At 36.4% G+C, this 19,991-nt stretch overlaps 2 protein-coding genes and 2 pseudogenes across 5 annotated transcripts; 2 read left to right on the plus strand and 2 right to left on the minus strand.

The window, feature by feature from the left end:
• Positions 1-962: 962 nt before the first annotated feature.
• AT5G26345 lies at positions 963-4,319 on the plus strand (annotated as a pseudogene; the record flags this gene model as incomplete). Its single annotated transcript has 1 exon — positions 963-4,319.
• Positions 4,320-4,613: 294 nt separating this feature from the next.
• On the minus strand, positions 4,614-5,143 carry AT5G26350 (annotated as a pseudogene; the record flags this gene model as incomplete). The annotated part of the gene is made up of 3 exons: positions 4,614-4,867; positions 4,964-5,070; positions 5,124-5,143.
• Positions 5,144-6,558: 1,415 nt separating this feature from the next.
• Positions 6,559-10,534, minus strand: AT5G26360 (TCP-1/cpn60 chaperonin family protein). Its single transcript, NM_122537.4, has 13 exons — positions 10,373-10,534; positions 10,217-10,278; positions 10,053-10,125; positions 9,685-9,752; positions 9,535-9,604; positions 9,271-9,339; positions 9,118-9,189; positions 8,929-9,002; positions 7,975-8,637; positions 7,773-7,898; positions 7,522-7,626; positions 7,346-7,420; positions 6,559-7,252 (listed from the first exon to the last, which is right to left on the minus strand). Exons 1-13 carry the CDS (start codon positions 10,395-10,397, stop codon positions 7,067-7,069), a joined length of 1,668 nt encoding a protein of 555 aa, NP_198008.1. The 5' UTR covers positions 10,398-10,534; the 3' UTR covers positions 6,559-7,066.
• Positions 10,535-12,984: 2,450 nt separating this feature from the next.
• Positions 12,985-19,238, plus strand: PWD (chloroplastidic phosphoglucan, water dikinase (ATGWD3); the record flags this gene model as incomplete). 2 transcript variants are annotated; one of them, NM_122538.5, is made up of 19 exons in its annotated part: positions 12,985-13,264; positions 13,365-13,980; positions 14,087-14,173; positions 14,277-14,408; positions 14,525-14,650; positions 14,727-14,905; positions 15,001-15,085; positions 15,456-15,605; positions 15,679-15,731; positions 15,842-16,050; positions 16,179-16,297; positions 16,460-16,530; positions 16,687-16,804; positions 17,164-17,250; positions 17,325-17,411; positions 17,504-17,580; positions 17,660-17,858; positions 17,935-18,046; positions 18,128-19,238. In NM_122538.5, the coding sequence occupies 19 exons, from the start codon at positions 13,086-13,088 to the stop codon at positions 19,030-19,032; spliced, it is 3,591 nt and encodes a 1,196-aa protein (NP_198009.3). In that variant the 3' UTR covers positions 19,033-19,238. The 2 variants fall into 2 exon arrangements, with proteins under 2 accessions (NP_198009.3, NP_001119280.1); NM_001125808.1 differs by having other exon boundaries at positions 13,086-13,264; positions 17,946-18,046; positions 18,128-19,235.
• Between the last annotated feature and the right edge of the window lie 753 nt (positions 19,239-19,991).

The raw sequence follows: 19,991 nt of genomic DNA on the forward strand, positions 1-19,991 counted from the left end.
TAATTAATAGGAAAAGAGAAAAAAAATACGTCAAGTCGTTAACAAGAAAAAGGCTTGTTTTATTATTATTCTGTTTTCAACGAGAGCAATAACAATAATAAAATATATAAACAATAAATATCTATAAAGTTATTGTTATTATCCTGTTAACAAAAACTAAAATAAAAATATAGCTCTGTAAGTACGTTGCTCCAAGAAACGAAACTACATCCCATTATTTCAGCATTCCAGTATTATTTTCGTAGATTTTATATATATATATATATATATGTTGGTAAAATACTAAAGATTTTTGCTTCTAATTGTGGTGAAAATTTTAAATAGTACGGCGATTTTCATAATTTTTTACTTTCTTTTTATTGTACTCATTCGGCTGATTTGATCAGTTTCGGTAGAAATAAACCGAAGTATTATAAAGTAAACTTTTCCCGATTCAGGTATCGCCTACAGTTTTTACTATCACAGGTTTGGGTTACAACGATTTCCATAATTTTCTGAACTGAGCAAGCCATAAGTGAATATTAGCTGATAAATATAAAATGGGGAAAAAACCCTAAAAACACCCCATATATTTTTAATTTGCCCGTTTAATACCTCGGTTATTTAATTTGCCCGAACAATACCTAGGTTTATTTCTTTTCGCTTTAAAATCTTTCGTTTAGTTTTTGTTTGGAAAAACCAGCTTCTCGGGTTAACGACTGTTAACTTCGTTAACGGAGTGTCTAACCGAGGTTAATACTTAACCCCACGTGTTTATTTCGATCTAATCAAAGACACTGTTACCCTTTTGGCATTCTCCCCCAAATCGATTTCGATTCCAAACCCTAAAATTCTCTCTTTGATTTCGAAACCCTAAAATTCTCTCTTTGATTTCGAAACCCCAAATCGATTTCGATGTGTGTCGTCGTTTAACTGGTTGCGTTGTGGTCGGTAATTGATTTCAACGAGTCTGCTAAGTCACGATGAGGTATGTAATCGAATCGATTCTTAGGGTTAGAATTGGGGGAAATCGATTTCTTTGTTCGTCGGGATCGATTTCTGGGTTGTCGGGATTGAGAATGGGAAGATTTCTGGATCGATTACTGGATTTGTCGGGTTAGATTTCTGAGTTTAGAGTAACAGTTTCTATGTTTGTCGGGTTCGATTTCTAGGTTAAGGGTTTTGTCGGGTTTGATTTCTGGGTTTTTAGAGTTCTAGGTTTGTGTCATTTGAACTTAATCCCCTTATTCTTTGTTGTTTTTGCAGTGGTTTCGATTGTTTGAAGCTGCATATAAAGTATGGAGGAGATGTCTCAATTCGCGATGAGTCGTTTGCCTACATTGGAGGATTTGAGAAGAGGGATATGCTCATTGATCCAGATCTGATGACGTGGTCTATCTTCGCCGATTTCCCAGCAGAGAATGGAGTATCTGCTCCCGTGAAAAAAGTTTGGTACAAGCTTGCACACGAAAGCTTTGAATCAGTAAGAGCTATAGGCGAGGATAGAGATAGTGGGATTAGGCAGCTGTGCAGTGAAGCGTTGATTGGTGGAGAAGTAGACGTTTATATTGAGCAAGGTGTGTCTGAACCAACACCGTTTCCTATGTCTCAGCATGGTGAAGAGGCTGTTGTTGAAGAGATGGAAGAGTCTGATGCAGAGGTTGAAGGAGATAAAACTGGGGAAGAAGACAGAGGTAAAGATGATGATGTTGATCCTGTAGCAGAATGTGAGGGAGATGATCCTCGGTTTAGGGCCTTTTATGAAGAGATAAATGAAGAGGATAATAACCACCAAGATGCAGGGGAAGCAGCTGGTCAGGGAATTCCTGAAGCTGATGAAGGACATGTAACGGGTCAAGAGGCTGGAGTTGATGAAGGACATGTAACGGGTCAAGAGGCTGGTCAAGAGGCTGGTCAAGAGGCTGGTCAAGAGGGTATTGATGAAGAAGAGTTTGAGGATCAATGCATGGATACAGAGCGACCTGATGCTGCGTTGGATACAGATGAGGAGTGGGATGCTTTAGACCGTGAAGAAAGAGAAATTGCAAGAGCTAAATTCACCAAAGATAAGCCACCTTATCTATGGCTTAAGCAGCAGTTTAATAATGGTGAAGAGTTTAAGGATCAGCTTTTGAGGTATGTCTTGAAGACTAACTATGATGTGAAGTTATGCAAATGGGGTCAGAAACAGCTGATGGCTATATGCAGCCATGAAAACTGTCAATGGAAGATTTATTGTTTTGTGGATAAGAGGGTAGGGAAATGGACAGTGAAAACTTATGTGGATGCACATAAGCATGCGATCAGTGGAAAAGCGAGGATGCTGAAACAAGGTGTGATTGCCAGATTATTCAGAGATGAAGCAAGAAGGAGGCCAACCTTGACTTAGGTTGACATTAAGGATGAGATAATGATGAGGTATACGATTTCAGTGTCTAAGTGGATATGCAGGAAAGCAAGAAGGATGGCGTTTGACATGGTTATTGAAACACAGAGACAGCAATTTGCGAAGTTGTGGGATTATGAAGGTGAGCTTCAGAGGTCTAACAAGCACACACACACAGAGATTGTGACAATTCCTAGAGCTGATGGTAAGCAACAATTTGACAAGTTCTATATCTGTTTTGAGAAGCTTAGAACTACATGGAAGAGTTGTTGTCGGCCGATTATAGGATTAGATGGTGCTTTTCTGAAATGGGAATTGAAGGGTGAGATTCTTGCAGCAGTTGGTAGGGATGCAGACAATAGGATTTATCCTATTGCTTGGGCAATAGTAAGAGTAGAAGATAATGAAGCTTGGGCTTGGTTTGTTGAAAAACTGAAGGAGGATTTGGATTTGGGCGTTAGAGCTGGTTTCACTGTGATATCTGATAAGCAAAAAGGGTTAATCAATGCAGTGGCTGATTTACTACCTCAAGCAGAGCATAGGCATTGTGCTAGACACGTTTATGCTAATTGGAAGAAGGTGTATGGAGATTACTGCCATGAAAGCTACTTTTGGGCTATTGCTTACAGTGCAACAGAAGGGGACTACTCATACAACATGGATGCGCTGAGATCATATGATCCAGATGCATGTGATGATTTGCTGAAGACGGATCCAACCACGTGGTGCAGAGCCTTCTTCAGTACACACTCTAGCTGTGAGGATGTAAGCAATAATCTCTCTGAGAGTTTCAACAGAACGATTAGGGAAGCAAGGAAGCTCCCAGTGGTAAATATGCTTGAGGAAGTCAGGAGAATCTCTATGAAGCGTATTTCTAAGTTGTGTGACAAGACAGCCAAGTGTGAAACAAGGTTTCCACCCAAAATAATGCAGATTCTTGAAGGCAACCGCAAGTCATCTAAGTATTGTCAAGTTCTCAAAAGTGGAGAGAACAAATTTGAGATATTAGAGGGTAGTGGCTACTACTCAGTCGATCTCTTGACTAGAACATGTGGTTGTAGGCAGTGGGAGCTGACAGGCATTCCTTGTCCTCATGCAATATATGTTATCACAGAGCACAACCGCGACCCGGAAGAGTAAGACTTTAATCTCTTTCTCTTCTCTTTTACCAATCTATGTTATTATGTGATTGTGTTTTCTGAATTGGAGTTTGCTTGCCATTTAGCTATGTGGATAGGCTCTTAGAAACACAGGTCTGGAAAGCTACATACAAGGACAACATAGAACCTATGAATGGAGAAAGATTATGGAAGAGAAGAGGCAAGGGACGAATTGAAGTCCCTGATAAGAGAGGGAAGCGAGGGAGACCTAAGAAGTTTGCAAGGATTAAGGAGCCTGGAGAATCATCAACTAATCCAACAAAGCTTACAAGAGAAGGTAAAACTGTGACATGTAGCAATTGTAAGCAAATTGGTCACAATAAGGGATCCTGCAAAAATCCAACTGTGCAATTAGCTCCTCCACGCAAAAGGGGTAGACCAAGAAAGTGTGTTGTAAGTATTCTTAACCATTACCTATCTTACTATCATTTGCAATATTATAGCATTAATAATTCTGGGTTTTGTATAGGATAATGATGATCCATGGAGCATCCACAATGCACCAAGAAGATGGAGGGCAGCTCAAAGCCAGTCCACACCACCTGTTGCTCAAAGCCAATCCACTCCACCTGTTGCTCAGAGTCAACCCACACAGAATCCGCAGCATTCAAGTGCTCCAGCTGCTAATCCAAGTGGTAGAGGCCGAGCTCGTGGACATCCTCCTGGAGTTAAAAATGGTCAAGGCAAGGGTAAAGGCAAGGGACGTGGTAAAGTCACTGATGAATCTCCGAGACCTCCTGTGTTTTTTATGTCCCCTTGGACTGATAAGGTCTTCGATGTTTGGAGACCTGAGAGGAAATAGGATAGATTTAAGTTCTCTTTTGTGTTCTTATTGACTTTGTAGGATGTTATTTATGTAGGATGATGTGTATGATTGGTAGGATCCCGATTTTTTTTGGGTGGGATCTAGACCTTACTCTGATTTTTCGGCTCTTTTGACTCAATGAAAGTAGGATATTACCATTGATTTAAGAGTTTTACAACAACAACACAGCAAACAACAAAGAACTTCTAAAACAACTAGCATTAGAACATCCATAAAACAATGCAAAGAACTTCCTAGCATCCATAACTCCCTATTACAAAGCCTACTTCTTTCCCATTCCCAGACACATTGCAATGACAACAGTGAAACATCCCCAAGACAACACAATCAACTGCCTAAGCACTTTTTCCCTCTCATTCGCACCCATAACTTCAAATTCAAGCTGCTTCTTCTCCTCCTCAAGCTGCTTCTTCTCCTCCTCAAGCTGCTTCTTCTCCTTCTCAAGCTTCTTCTTCTCCTCTTCAAGCTTATTCTTCTCTTCCTTGTGCTTCTTCATATCCTCGTTAGTAGCAGACCCTGACCCACTCGGTAACTATTCTTTCATTGACCTCAAAGACTCTTTCAGTTGACGAATCTCATCTCGAGCCTCCAATAAACTCTCTTTTTGCCAACCAAATGGCTTCTCCTCATCTGCCCAATTGATGAAGCCATGAGTCCCACATCTGAAAAATTTTCTACCCGGATTTTCATTTGTCCATGACTTTGTAACTGTCGTTGCCCTACCACAATTGCAAAGAGGACTCAGCTACGGCTAATTGAATTCGCATCAGACCCTGAACTTTGGCTCATCATTTTTGGAAATAAGAAGAGTTCTTGTAAAGAAGAGCTAATAGAACTAGGGTTTATAATAACAAATCGATTTGGGGGTTTTCGTTAAGGGTAACAGTGTCTTTATATTGGGCGAATAAAACACGTGGGGTTAAGTATTAACCTCAGTTAGACACACCGTTAACGAAGTTAACAGTCGTTAACCCGAGAAGCTGATTTTTCCAAACAAAAACTAAACGAAAGATTTTAAAGCGAAAAGAAATAAACCTAGGTATTGTTCGGACAAATTAAATAACCGAAGTATTAAACGGGCAAATTAAAAATATATGAGGTTTTTTTAGAGTTTTTTCCCATATAAAATGTATAAGAAAACGATAGTATATGATTAAAATAGTATTATCTACTGCTAATAAAAGAAACAATTTGAGGCTTCTCAAGTCATCCTCATCATCATTCCAAAAATCATTTTAGAGATGCCACATCATATTTTCTTTTAAATACTCTCTCTAAATGCAATGTCACCAAATTATTAAAAAAAAATTTAGAAAACAAAAAATAAATAATGTTTTAATAAATATTACTAGAAAAAATAAGTGTTGATTTTTTTACTTCAAAAACAAAAGCAAATTAAATGCTTAAAATAAAATATTATTTTTTTCTTGGATTTCAATTAAAATGGTTTAAACTAACAAAACTAAATAAAAGAAACTTAATATTTTTATAATTTATTTCTGAGATCACAAAGTCCAATTTTTCAATGACAGTTTTTATAAAATTTAGGTAATATAAATTATTAGTTGACAAAAAAGAAGGTAATGTAATTCATTATTTTAATTAAAAAATCAAAAAATCAAATTTACGTTAATTACAAATAACTAATTTTGAAAATATTAACGAATCTTTATACATAATAAGAACTATTAACTTTTTTTATTTAATAAATGATTAGTATATATGCAGAATTGAACAATATGCTACCAATCTAATAATACAAAATTAGCTTTTACAAATAAATTTTACAAATTATCCACCCATTGAGTTTAATACGTTTACTATACATAATTCCAACTAATGAACTAAACCCAACAAAAGAAAATCCAATAATTATTCAAAACAAAACCTCAAAGAAATGAAAAAATAAAAAAGTCTTGTGAAAACAAACCCATTTATTTTGAGTTAAGAAAAACTATTTATATTACAATCATCTTTAATAAAATAAAATAAAAATAAAAGGTGATTCAGTTTCATTTTAAATAACACAAATAGATAGTATATAAAAATATAAGTAATTCAAACTAATTTTCTATTTAGATATAGCAAATTTAAAAAAAAATATATGAACTAAAAACAATACAAAAAACAGAAATAAAATTTTAAAATAAATTTGGGCGTAGCCCGTATTTCCTCTAGTTTACTGTAAAATTAGATCAAGATCAACATAACTAAACTTTCAATTTTCATTTAACTAGCGAAGTTTAAAGGTTTTCAGTAACAAAACCAACCCGTATAAATAAATTCGGACCGAGTCAACCTGAATAATAACCCAAAACTCTAAATAACAGATCCGTACGTCTGAAATGCAATTAATGGTGTTCAAACAAAAACACAATTTGACACTAACCGGTCAACTAAAGATCCAGTTGAAGTACATACTTGATGATATTCAAACAAAAACGACACAAACTAAAAAAGTCTCTAGTGCCAGAAATTTCAAAAAGACAATAACAACTAGCACTCTAAAAACCAACAAAGTGACTACGAAAATTCAAAAAAGCTAATATTCCAAAACAAACAAAAAAAAACCACCCTCGAAAATCTTATCTCACCAAGTCAAACTGCAGAATTAAAAGATATGTCAAGGGAAGATAATAGCCAAAAGAGTGCAACCATTAAACAAGTGAAAACAGAGATTGAGTTATGCTGAGACCAAAGTGTTTCTCCCTTCGCTTAGTCGGGAAGAATTTGTTCGTTGTCTGCATCTCCTTCTGTCTCAATGGTAGGCTTTGAAGGTCCAGATCCAGGAGCTTGCTTCTTCTTGATTCCACTCACTATATCATCGATCCTTAGAAGCATACACGCTGCTTCTATAGCCGTCTTGAAAGTTTGCGCCTTCACATTGTACGAATCCCATATCTGGAAAATTGTTAAAAGCTTTTAGTCAACTCTCTGAGTCACATTGGTTTCATGTTGTGAGAATCAACCAAGGTTATGTGATTTAATCCTTACCTTGCTCTCTTTCATATCAGCTATTGCACCAGTGTTCCCGTCAATACCAGTCCATGCGTTTTCACCATTTGCATGCTGCACCAAAACCGACAATTGAAGCATTGAGAAAAGAGTTGGTATATACTTAAACAACGGGCAAGAGATGGCAGTTGGGGTTCATTAGTACAGGACAGTACCTTCCCTTGCAATGCAGTCATAGTACGGATCACGTTAACCCCACAGTTTTGAGCCAGGGTACGTGGAATAGCCTCGAAAGCAATGGCAGCTGCTTCATAAGGCCACTGTTTAAATAAGATTCAGACCAACAAAAGAACATTTATCAGCGACCGTGGGAACAGCATACTCGTTTTAGAGGCTCGATATAGATTTGACACAAAATCACACAACTTTAGGCAAGGAAACAAAATGTAATAAAAGCAAAACCGACCTTTTCTATGCCTTCAATTGTTGCACTCTTCTGTTTTAATGTGGCAGAAACGGTTAGCTCTGTGGCTCCTCCACCAGGAACTAGCTTTGGGTTTTTGATAATGTTTCTTGCAACAGACATGGCATCCTGTAGGGACAATGTTTCAGGCATATAAGGTTATGAATGATTAAGAAATACAGATTTGTAAATAACACCAACGAACCTGTAAATTTCTTTCCACTTCATTGATGAAATCTTTACTTGGTCCCCTTAAGAGTACAGTACAGGCTTTGGGTTCTTTGCAATCAACAATGAAAGAAAAGAAATCATCTCCAATTTTCTTGACCTCAAACAAGCCAGCCCCAGTACCGATATCAGACTCCTGCAGTTCGTCGGGCCTGTTCACAATTACTGCTCCACAAGCCTTGGCGATTCTGTTGTTGTCAGTTTTTCTCAACCTTCGGATTGCACTTACCCCAGCTTTACTGAAATAGTGACAGGCCAAGTCACTAAGACCCTTCTCTGTGATAACCAAATCAGGCTTGAACTTTAGTATTTGAACGCAAATGTTCTCGATATATTCCTCTTCCAACTTCAACAACACTTCCCAGTCCTCTTCTCTAACCAACTCAGCATTGGTTTGATTTTCACCTTTCTTGTACTCAAGAGGACAGTCAAGAAGAATAATCCGTGGGTTGACAATCTTTCTTTTCATTTTACCAGGAGCAACAACATCTTTGTTAAACATAACTCCTTTAAGAACCTCAGAGTCCTCGAACTGACCACCAGGAACTTTCTCAACCTTGATGTACTTTTTAATGTCTACCTCCCTCAAACCTTGTCCAAGATCAACACCAACAGTAGTAGTGGCATCAATAGCCAAATCCTAAAACAGTACATAAAGTCATATAAAATCATGTGAGTACCAACGACAATCAAACTTGTAGAACTTCATACTACAAGTATTTCAACAATCGAAAACCACCAAAAGAATTGAAGAAAGCAGTCATCAAATTCAAGTTATTTCATGGTTACTCATCTTACATTTAAAAAGTCACTTCAAGATGTATGCTGTATCTATACCTACTTGTCTAGACATATCCAATATATATTAAGGAGCAATAAAACCTGGACTGGTAATGCATAAGTAAGAAGCTACTGTAATTACGGTACTTACCGCAATAAGATCTCCAAATTGGCTAGTGAACTTTGTCCCTATGCAGCTCTTGACTAATCCTAGCACTTGTGAACCTGCAACTCACACATTCTTCCATCAGTACAAACGTGAAAGAAAAACTAACTTCAGAAACCAAAGTAGCTGAAGGTCAACTCCAAATGAACAAATACAAGGTAGAAATGGACTTACGGTCATTGATATCAATTGACATAGCAATTTTGTCAAGAACAGCAATAGAATCTTCGAGAGCCTTGATGTAAGCTGCAGAGAAGAATGCATTCGTTAAGATGAAAACGACATGTGTAACATGACAACAATAAGCAATTCATAGTGCCAGCATACCTCGGCATATGACTGTGGGATGGTAATTCTTCTCAAGAAACGCTTCTGCAACGTGAAGCATTTCACCAGCTGTTGGCAAAAAGCAAACAAAAAGAGGACTTCAAGAACCCATGATTATAAACAGAGATCATGATGTTGAACTGAATACTGCAGCACCCATAATATCCTTAAGTAATTTGTTTGTGCTTTAGTTAAAAATACATTAAAACTGGTCCAAACCAAGCCATTGACAAACTATTTGTTAGCAAAAAAGAATGTTCGTACCTAGAACAATAACAGACGTTGTCCCATCACCAACTTCTTCATCTTGCGTACGGCTCAACTCAATCATTGACTGCAATCACCAGAGTCAAAAATGGATAAGTAAAACAATTTTAACAAGAACAATAGATAGAGAAAGGTCAGAAGTAAAACCTTAGCTGCAGGATGAGCGACATCTAGCTCACGAAGAATAGCATTCCCATCATTAGTAACAACAATCCCTGTAAAGATCCAAGAAACAAAGAGGGGTAAGATATGATGATAACACACAGATTAAGAAAAATTAAAGGTAGACAGAAAAAAAAAAAAAACAAGACAAACAGAACCCAAATATTGATTTAGGGTTTATATAAAACTAACACCGAAACTGAAGAACAATAGCTTCAACAAAGAACGAGTACATAAGAAAAACATTTCCAAAGCTAAAAACACTAAACCTAATTCCCTCACTACAGAGATCTACTACCCACATACAGAGATATGAAAAGCCTAAAAAAAAGAGGAAGTGTTTAGAAAAAGACCTCCACCAGCATCAAGAAGCATCTTCAACATAGAACGAGGACCCAATGTTGTACGAATGATATCAGCAACAGCCTGTACCACAAAAACAACGATGATCTGAAACCAGAGGAGAGAAGCAACAAGCATCACAGAGAAAAAGAGCCATAGAAAAGGATTAATTTACCTTGGAAGCTTGGATATTACCATGATGAACCTTACTTCCAGATTCACGCTTCAACGAATCGCCTAAACCATTTTCACAAAAGGAGTTAATCTCGTTACCAAAAAACTAATATCGATTTAGAGGAAATGAGATCTGGAGGAAGATGGAGATACTCACTCAGAACGAGTACCGGTGCGTGCATATTTGCGATCTGAGGTTTTCACAGTGAAGAAGAAGCTTAGAGAGACACGGCGAGTGATTTTCAAAGAGCGGCAAGTGGAAGATCCTACTGCCTTCTCCGATTTCTTTCATCCTCTCTCGTGCTTTTCATTTTAGGTTGAGAAGCCCATCCCTAAGGCCCATTAACTAATATTTCACACATTGGGCCTTTTTGTAAGATCAAAACAAAGTAATAGTATTTTTATATCCGGAAGATTAGGTAAAGATGCGTGAGAACGGGAGAATTGTTAACCTAATTTGTTAAGAGGGAAAAAATACAAAAAATACTTCATTTATTTTTAATTTGTCCGTTTAATACATGCGTTATTTAATTTACCTGTTTAATATTTAAGTTAATTTTTATGTTTATTGAAAACCTTTTTTTTTTTTTTAATTTTAGCAAAATCAGACATCCGAGTTAACGGGCGTTAACAGTGGTAACGAAATCGCTAACTGTAGTTAAAACTTAACCATATAATGTTTACTATTTATATACAATTTGTTTTCTAATAATTATGAACATATTATTTTAGTCGAGTGGTTATGAGAGAGATTACCATCATCATCGATTCAAAATCGATTATCATCTCCAAAATTTTTTTTGATTTTTTTTCTTTTTTTTTTAACAAAAAGGCAAAATCGAAGTCAGCCATCTCTTTCACTTCAACAGGCTTTGCACTTGTGTGTTGCTTCACTTCTTTCTCCAAAGGATATTGCACCAAAATCAATCACCAACCAAAAGTCCCAAATGTTAGACCAATTAATACAACATAGATTTGTGATAATCGATCTTATTTGTTATCAACAGATGCAATTAATGGTAACATAATCTTTCTATAAGCTATCAACGTTACTAACAATGAAAAACAAAGTCTGGATTTTTCAACGCAAAATATCAGCAAAAACTGGGAATATGCAATCTTTGCTGACTTATTCATATCAATCGATCTAGAAATTGAAAACCTTAATATGAATTGAAGAGATGAAGGAATCTAATTTAGCTCGTTCTCAAAATCGAATTGAAGCAGATCTAACAAACGTGGTGCTAAACAAAAGAAAGTCTCAGAATCAAATTCAAAATCGTAACTCGGATTACTGAGATTTTGCCTTTTGTTAAAAAAAAAAATCAAAAAATTTGTTGGAGATGAGAATCGATCTCGAACTGATGAGGATGATAATCTCTCTCAAAACCACTGGGACTAAGATAATATGATCATAACTATTAGAAAACAAATTGTATATAAATAGTAAACATTATATGGTTAAGTTTTAACTGCGGTTAGCGATTCCGTTACCATTGTTAACGCCCGTTAACTCGCATGTCTGATTTTGCCAAAATTTAAAAAAATGAAGGTTTTTAATGAACATAAAAATTAACTTAGGTATTAAACGGCCAAATTAAATAACGCAGGTATGAACAAATTAAAAATAAATGGAGTTTTTTTTGGTTTTTTTCCTCTGTTAATAGTATAATCTCCCTCGACCTAATCCATCTCCCGTCAGAAAGTTGTTCCAAACTCTTCAGTGTTATCATCTTTTCCTTTTAAGATTATTTTTGTCAAGTCTACTTCTTATAACAAGAGTAAGTGCTTTCCCTCCTGTTTTAGGTTTTTGTAATTTGGTTCGCTAATTTATTTGATTTCTCATTTGTGTTTGTTTCGTTTCCCTGAATTTTTCTTCCTTTGATTTTTCAGATTACAGACTTTGAGACTCTTAGTTTTTACTAAGACACAGTGTGATCAAAGAAATAGGCCCATCTTTGTTTTATAGAATTCTTTGTAATCAGGTTGTGTTGAACCTTGTTATGTAGGCTATAGTTTTTGCTTTGAAAGCCATGTATGACTCTGAACTATTACTCAATTTTTTAAAGTAATGTGGGATTTTTTCTACTTATTTTTTTTCTTCATCGATTGAGTAGTATATGTGTGTTTTTAAAATTTTGAATTACCTCATATGCAGAAAAAACTAATATATTTTTAACTATATGTATTATATATATCAAATAAAAATAAATTAGATATAAGAACAAATAAAAATGAAAGAAAAATCATATATTTATTATTAATGTAGATATATAGATTTTAGGAAATTAGCAATTAATTGAATGTAATTTAATAAATATAAAAATTAATTAAAGATTTAAATTTAAAATAAAATATTTTTAGATAAATTTTGTAGGGACTAAAAAAGAAATAAAGAAAATAGTTAATTCAAGTATTTAATGCAAATTAACGATTTGTAAATTTTTAAGAATATAACATTTTGGTTGAGATAGAATTTATAAAAACTCATATGTTATTAGTAAATATTAGAGAGATTTTTGATCAAAAAGTGCATCAAAAATATATATATAAATACTTTTATTTTAATTTCAAAAGAAAAACATTACCTAATACGTATCTTATTCCTAGGACATTTATGATTGATCTATCTTTACGTATTTTTTACGAAAAGAATGGTTTAAGATTGAAGAAGAGTTAAATATTTTTATTTATTCTTTCAAAAATATTAAATAATCAATAAAAATCATATTTAGAAGATATTTTATGGACATGTGATTTTGGCAATTTCCCCATAGGAAAAAGCGAAACTCTCTATAATTGATTGTTACTGGCTTTGATACTTTGAAGACTGAACACAAACAAAAAAATCTCTTATCACACCACCTCCAATGGAGAGCATTGGCAGCCATTGTTGCAGCTCTCCTTTCACCTTCATCACTAGAAACTCATCATCATCACTTCCTAGACTCGTTAACATCACTCACAGAGTTAATCTCAGCCACCAATCTCACCGACTCAGAAACTCCAATTCTCGTCTCACTTGCACTGCTACTTCTTCTTCCACCATGTAAATGACTCCTTCATCTTCTTAAATTTGGTCTCTTTTGATCATGTTATTGAAATTGTATGAGTAAGTTTATAAAAATCGAATTTTGATTTGACCCTAGTGAGGAACAACGGAAGAAGAAAGATGGGTCAGGAACGAAAGTGAGGTTGAATGTGAGGTTAGATCATCAAGTTAATTTTGGTGACCATGTGGCTATGTTTGGATCAGCTAAAGAGATTGGTTCATGGAAAAAGAAATCGCCTTTGAATTGGAGTGAGAATGGATGGGTTTGTGAGTTGGAACTTGACGGTGGTCAGGTTTTGGAGTATAAGTTTGTCATTGTTAAGAATGATGGTTCACTTTCATGGGAATCTGGTGATAATCGTGTCCTTAAGGTTCCAAATTCTGGGAATTTTTCTGTTGTTTGTCATTGGGATGCTACTAGAGAAACCCTTGATTTGCCTCAGGAGGTTGGTAATGATGATGATGTTGGTGATGGTGGGCATGAGAGGGATAATCATGATGTTGGTGATGATAGAGTAGTGGGAAGTGAAAATGGTGCGCAGCTTCAGAAGAGTACATTGGGTGGGCAATGGCAAGGTAAAGATGCGTCCTTTATGCGTTCTAATGATCATGGTAACAGAGAAGTTGGTAGAAATTGGGATACTAGTGGTCTTGAAGGCACAGCTCTTAAGATGGTTGAGGGTGATCGCAACTCTAAGAACTGGTGGAGAAAGGTATCACTTTTGGACTGTTATTTTAGTTTCCTCTTACTTGTTTTCCTTTGAAGCTGGGGAATAATGAAACATTACCTCAATTTTGAAATGTGTTTATGTGTTCAAGCTTGAAATGGTACGCGAGGTTATAGTTGGGAGTGTTGAGAGGGAGGAACGATTGAAGGCGCTCATATACTCTGCAATTTATTTGAAGGTTTCTCTTGTCTTTCTATAGCCTAACCTAAGTTATCTTTTCTCATATATCTGGGATTCACCTTGCTTACTCTTTTTGTTTGTTTGTCTGGCTTCTTATGCAGTGGATAAACACAGGTCAGATTCCTTGTTTTGAAGATGGAGGGCATCACCGTCCAAACAGGCATGCCGAGATTTCCAGACTTATATTCCGTGAGTTGGAGCACATTTGCAGTAAGAAAGATGCTACTCCAGAGGTGACACATTTTTTCGCTTTCAAGATCTCGACTTTCAAGTCTCTCTTCTCAAATATTTGTAGTTGGTGTGTTCATAGTATCATCTTCTTTAAGTTGGATATGATTTTATTTCGTAGGAAGTGCTTGTTGCTCGGAAAATCCATCCGTGTTTACCTTCTTTCAAAGCAGAGTTTACTGCAGCTGTCCCTCTAACTCGGATTAGGGACATAGCCCATCGCAATGATATTCCTCATGATCTCAAGGTAATAACTCTTTTCTCCTGTTTTGTCATTAGATCAGTTTTTTTAATGGTATCCATATAACATATCTATGTTCCAGCAAGAAATCAAGCATACGATACAAAATAAGCTTCACCGGAATGCTGGTCCAGAAGATCTAATTGCAACAGAAGCAATGCTTCAACGAATTACCGAGACCCCAGGAAAATATAGTGGAGACTTTGTGGAGCAGTTTAAAATATTCCATAATGAGCTTAAAGATTTCTTTAATGCTGGAAGGTATTTCTGAAACCACCTATCATTTCGTCTGATTAACTTGCTAAATGATGGTCCCATGGACTGTAGAATTCAATAGCTCTTGTATCTTGTTGCAGTCTCACTGAACAGCTTGATTCTATGAAAATTTCTATGGATGATAGAGGTCTTTCTGCGCTCAATTTGTTTTTTGAATGTAAAAAGGTAAGCTCTCACTTTTCTTTTACATGTGATTCAGTGCTTTTCTGTTGGAAGTATGCAATATTTATTGGGTTTTCTTGCATGATCTTCTGAAGTGGTATTTCCCTAGACACAGCAATGCTAGGGTAGCCACCGTAAAGATGCAGATTAAATTAATAACAACCCATCCTTGGTTGCATTCTCTATTCCAATAAAAGGAAAGAAAATCAAAACCAAAGGGGGATGTACTCTTAGAAACGCCACAAAAGGAGAAATGTTGATATGTGTCCATATAATCACATCATTTGATAAATTGTGCATGTTATACACAATCAATGAGAATTTTGTTATTGTAGTCTCTTCATAAGACTGACTGCGAAATTCATATTTCCAGCGCCTTGACACATCAGGAGAATCAAGCAATGTTTTGGAGTTGATTAAAACCATGCATTCTCTAGCTTCTTTAAGAGAAACAATTATAAAGGAACTTAATAGCGGCTTGCGAAATGATGCTCCTGATACTGCCATTGCAATGCGCCAGAAGGTGAGCTATTTTAAACAATCCAGCATTATCATGTACCAATTTATTTACTAATATAGTTTCCTCGTTTCATTAGTGGCGCCTTTGTGAGATCGGCCTCGAGGACTACTTTTTTGTTCTACTAAGCAGGTGTGCATAAGATTTTGATTGCTTTTAAGAGCTAAATTTCTTTTGGAAGTTATTAAAACTCCTGCTACCTTTCTCCGTCTCGTCTTATGTCTCGTCAATGATTTGTGTAGATTCCTCAATGCTCTTGAAACTATGGGAGGAGCTGATCAACTGGCAAAAGATGTGGGATCAAGAAACGTTGCCTCATGGAATGATCCACTAGATGCTTTGGTGTTGGGTGTTCACCAAGTAGGTCTATCTGGTTGGAAGCAAGAAGAATGTTTAGCCATTGGAAATGAACTCCTTGCTTGGCGAGAAAGGGACCTACTTGAAAAAGAAGGTTAATTCCTTCTCTCACTTATGTCAACTCGTTCTGTTTAACTCTGACGTGTATGGCTTGTTTGTGGTTGTAAAGAATTTGCATGCTATTATTATAAGCTATATGCTCTTTATTGTTTTTCCATGAAGGGGAAGAGGATGGAAAAACAATTTGGGCCATGAGGCTGAAAGCAACTCTTGATCGAGCACGCAGATTAACAGCAGAATATTCTGATTTGCTTCTTCAAATATTTCCTCCTAATGTGGAGGTACACATTATTCCATGCCTTACATTATGAAGTTAGTGATGCAACCTCTATTGTAGTTCAAATTCGTTTGCCCACATTCTTTTCTTTCACCAGAAAAAGGACATATCGGACCAAATTATCACTCTTCTGCTAATCTAATAAACACGTTCTTTATTATTACAGATTTTAGGAAAAGCTCTAGGAATTCCAGAGAATAGTGTCAAGACCTATACAGAAGCAGAGATTCGTGCTGGGTAAGTTAGGCCTTTACTTCCTAGTACTTAGCTTAAACCATACAAGCAATCTGATTGAATCATTTGGGAATATTTGCTGATTCTTTTCTTGATTATTTTACTCATCATCCTCTTTCTGTAATTTTCTCTAACCATACTTAAGGTTCTGTCTTACAGAATTATTTTCCAGATCTCAAAGCTCTGCACTGTTCTTCTAAAAGCTGTAAGAAATTCACTTGGTTCTGAGGGCTGGGATGTCGTTGTACCTGGATCGACGTCTGGGACATTAGTTCAGGTGCGTGTAGAAGGGAAATGAATACATAGCTGAGATTTTGAATTTACTACACCGACATATTTCGTTTATTAGAAGGAATTGTCATTTCAAAGGCAGGTGTTAACTAAAAAGTATATGGTTTCGGTGCTACAGAAATGTACAGTTTAAAAGACGATATGTGTTAACTGTTACAACTTTTACTGATAGTAGCAAATCACTAATAATACAGGCTGGAGATGGAACAATTACTGTCTTTGTGTTCTAGATTGGCTGTTACTGCACCATTACTTGGTTGAAAATTTTCGACTTATGCCTCAGGCTTTGTAACTTTGATGAGAATTCGCATTTGTAGATCATTTTTCTGGCTCTTGTGACTGTAGGTTGAGAGCATTGTTCCGGGATCATTGCCAGCAACTTCTGGTGGTCCTATTATTCTCTTGGTCAATAAAGCTGATGGCGATGAAGAGGTTTTGACCTACATTCAACCTCACCATGATTCATAACATCATACTAAAGATTACCTTATAACTTGCTTTGGCAGGTAAGTGCTGCTAATGGGAACATAGCTGGAGTCATGCTTCTGCAGGAGCTGCCTCACTTGTCTCACCTTGGCGTTAGAGCGCGGCAGGCACTAACCTTATTCCCACTTTTTTTACTCCCTAAAGTTTTACTAGAGAAGTGCATTGTTGAAAAATCTTCATTTCGCATACATTTTTACAGGAGAAAATTGTCTTTGTGACATGTGATGATGATGACAAGGTTGCTGATATACGACGACTTGTGGGAAAATTTGTGAGGTGATTTGTCCAATGTTGTCATTTTATTGATTTTTTCCAATCTCCCGTTTAACCAGAAAACTCATTTCTCTCCTTAAAGGTTGGAAGCATCTCCAAGTCATGTGAATCTGATACTTTCAACTGAGGGTAGGAGTCGCACTTCCAAATCCAGTGCGACCAAAAAAACGGATAAGAACAGCTTATCTAAGAAAAAAACAGATAAGAAGAGCTTATCTATCGATGATGAAGAATCAAAGCCTGGTTCCTCATCTTCCAATAGCCTCCTTTACTCTTCCAAGGTAATCTTTTGATATCTCTGTGATTCCGTACAATTGACATTTAGACTGCTTGCTGATATATAACTTTGATCCCTAGGATATCCCTAGTGGAGGAATCATAGCACTTGCTGATGCAGATGTACCAACTTCTGGTTCAAAATCTGCTGCATGTGGTCTTCTTGCATCTTTAGCAGAAGCCTCTAGTAAAGGTAAATGTGAGGGGACAAAATTGACTGGTACCAAATCTTATGTCTTTCTAAATTACTGTCTGGTTTCTGATGAATATGCAGTGCACAGCGAACACGGAGTTCCGGCATCATTTAAGGTTCCAACTGGAGTTGTCATACCTTTTGGATCGATGGAATTAGCTTTAAAGCAAAATAATTCGGAAGAAAAGTTTGCGTCTTTGCTAGAAAAACTAGAAACCGCCAGACCTGAGGGTGGTGAGCTAGACGACATATGTGACCAGATCCATGAAGTGATGAAAACGTTGCAAGTGCCTAAAGAAACAATCAACAGCATAAGCAAAGCGTTTCTCAAAGATGCTCGTCTCATTGTTCGTTCAAGTGCTAACGTCGAGGACTTAGCCGGAATGTCAGCTGCAGGACTCTATGAATCAATCCCTAACGTGAGTCCCTCGGATCCTTTGGTGTTTTCAGATTCGGTTTGCCAAGTTTGGGCTTCTCTCTACACAAGAAGAGCTGTTCTAAGCCGTAGAGCTGCTGGTGTCTCTCAAAGAGAAGCTTCAATGGCTGTTCTCGTTCAAGAAATGCTTTCGCCGGACTTATCATTCGTTCTGCACACAGTGAGTCCAGCTGATCCGGACAGTAACCTTGTGGAAGCCGAGATCGCTCCTGGTTTAGGTGAGACTTTAGCTTCAGGAACAAGAGGAACACCATGGAGACTCGCTTCGGGTAAGCTCGACGGGATTGTACAAACCTTAGCTTTCGCAAACTTCAGCGAAGAGCTTCTTGTGTCAGGAACAGGTCCTGCTGATGGAAAATACGTTCGGTTGACCGTGGACTATAGCAAAAAACGTTTAACTGTTGACTCGGTGTTTAGACAGCAGCTCGGTCAGAGACTCGGTTCGGTTGGTTTCTTCTTGGAAAGAAACTTTGGCTGTGCTCAAGACGTTGAAGGTTGTTTGGTTGGTGAAGATGTTTACATTGTTCAGTCAAGGCCACAACCTCTGTAGAATCTTTTATCTATAAAGCGAATAATACAAAAAATGCTAGAAATAAAATCTGCATTTGCCTCGTTACCATATGTGAAGTTATGTTAAAATGTTTAATGATGGTATATTATATGTAATAATTTTTAGTAAAGTTTATGGAATTTTACTTTTATTAAATGTACTTAAAATATAAAATTACTAATCAAATATATTAAATTTCTTAGATTCGAAGTCTTTATTTTGATCTTTGTGTGTTATGTGGTTGAGTCTTGTTTGAGTGAAGTTTCTGCCTGGCCATTTGTTTGTCTGCATTTGTGATGAGACAGACTCAATGCTACTTGCCATAGGCTCTTGGCTCAATTTCTTTGGTTGGTTCTTCTGTTTCATTAAGATCTGCTATGTTTGGAGTATGTGGTTCCCTAATTTTCCATCAATAGCGGTATCTTTTTCAGTTTGAGTATATCGAATTCTCTCGGGGATGTGTTGGGGGCTCTATAATTCTTTCAGCAGAGAGAGGAACTATGCAAGGGTTTTGCTTCGGTTCCTCTCCACAAGAAAAATAAGGCAATTGGCATTCGTTCTCTTAGCTTCTAGTTTAGTCTTTTTCTTTTTAGATTCTACTATTCTAGTACTGTTTCCTAGTTTTTTCATTCATTTGATGTTTTTGGGTTCTTTTTCAAAGTTTTACCTTATCGTCTTATATCTTTCGTTGTTTAATTTGTCTGTTCCTCTTTTTTTGTACTCTTGTCTTCGGAGATATCACTATTTTTGGCCAGCTTATCATATCATGGATATTATTATTTTCGTTGGTAGTTGTACTCTTCTATGTTTTGTTAATAATATTCAGATGAAAAAAAATATAAAAAAATATTTATTATATACACTGAGATAAATATTTGTAGAGGAATAATATGTAAAGATTTTACCGAATCGTTTGGATTGAAGAAAAGCTTAACTGAATTGGTTGTGCATAGGCTCGG

Source organism: Arabidopsis thaliana, chromosome 5 (assembly GCF_000001735.4).
Source record: "Arabidopsis thaliana chromosome 5, partial sequence".
In the NCBI taxonomy this organism is placed as follows: Eukaryota; Viridiplantae; Streptophyta; class Magnoliopsida; order Brassicales; family Brassicaceae; genus Arabidopsis; species Arabidopsis thaliana.

What these genes read in the sequence shown, in the direction of transcription:
- AT5G26360 (NM_122537.4), bottom strand. Translation starts at nt 10,397, where the DNA reads ATGCACGCACCGGTACTCGTTCTGA. An exon ending in AATTTGGAGATCTTATTGCG is followed by an intron (nt 8,638 to 8,928) that starts GTAAGTACCGTA and finishes GTACTGTTTTAG; the next exon opens with GATTTGGCTATTGATGCCAC. An exon ending in TGACTGCATTGCAAGGGAAG is followed by an intron (nt 7,421 to 7,521) that starts GTACTGTCCTGT and finishes GTTTTGGTGCAG; the next exon opens with CATGCAAATGGTGAAAACGC.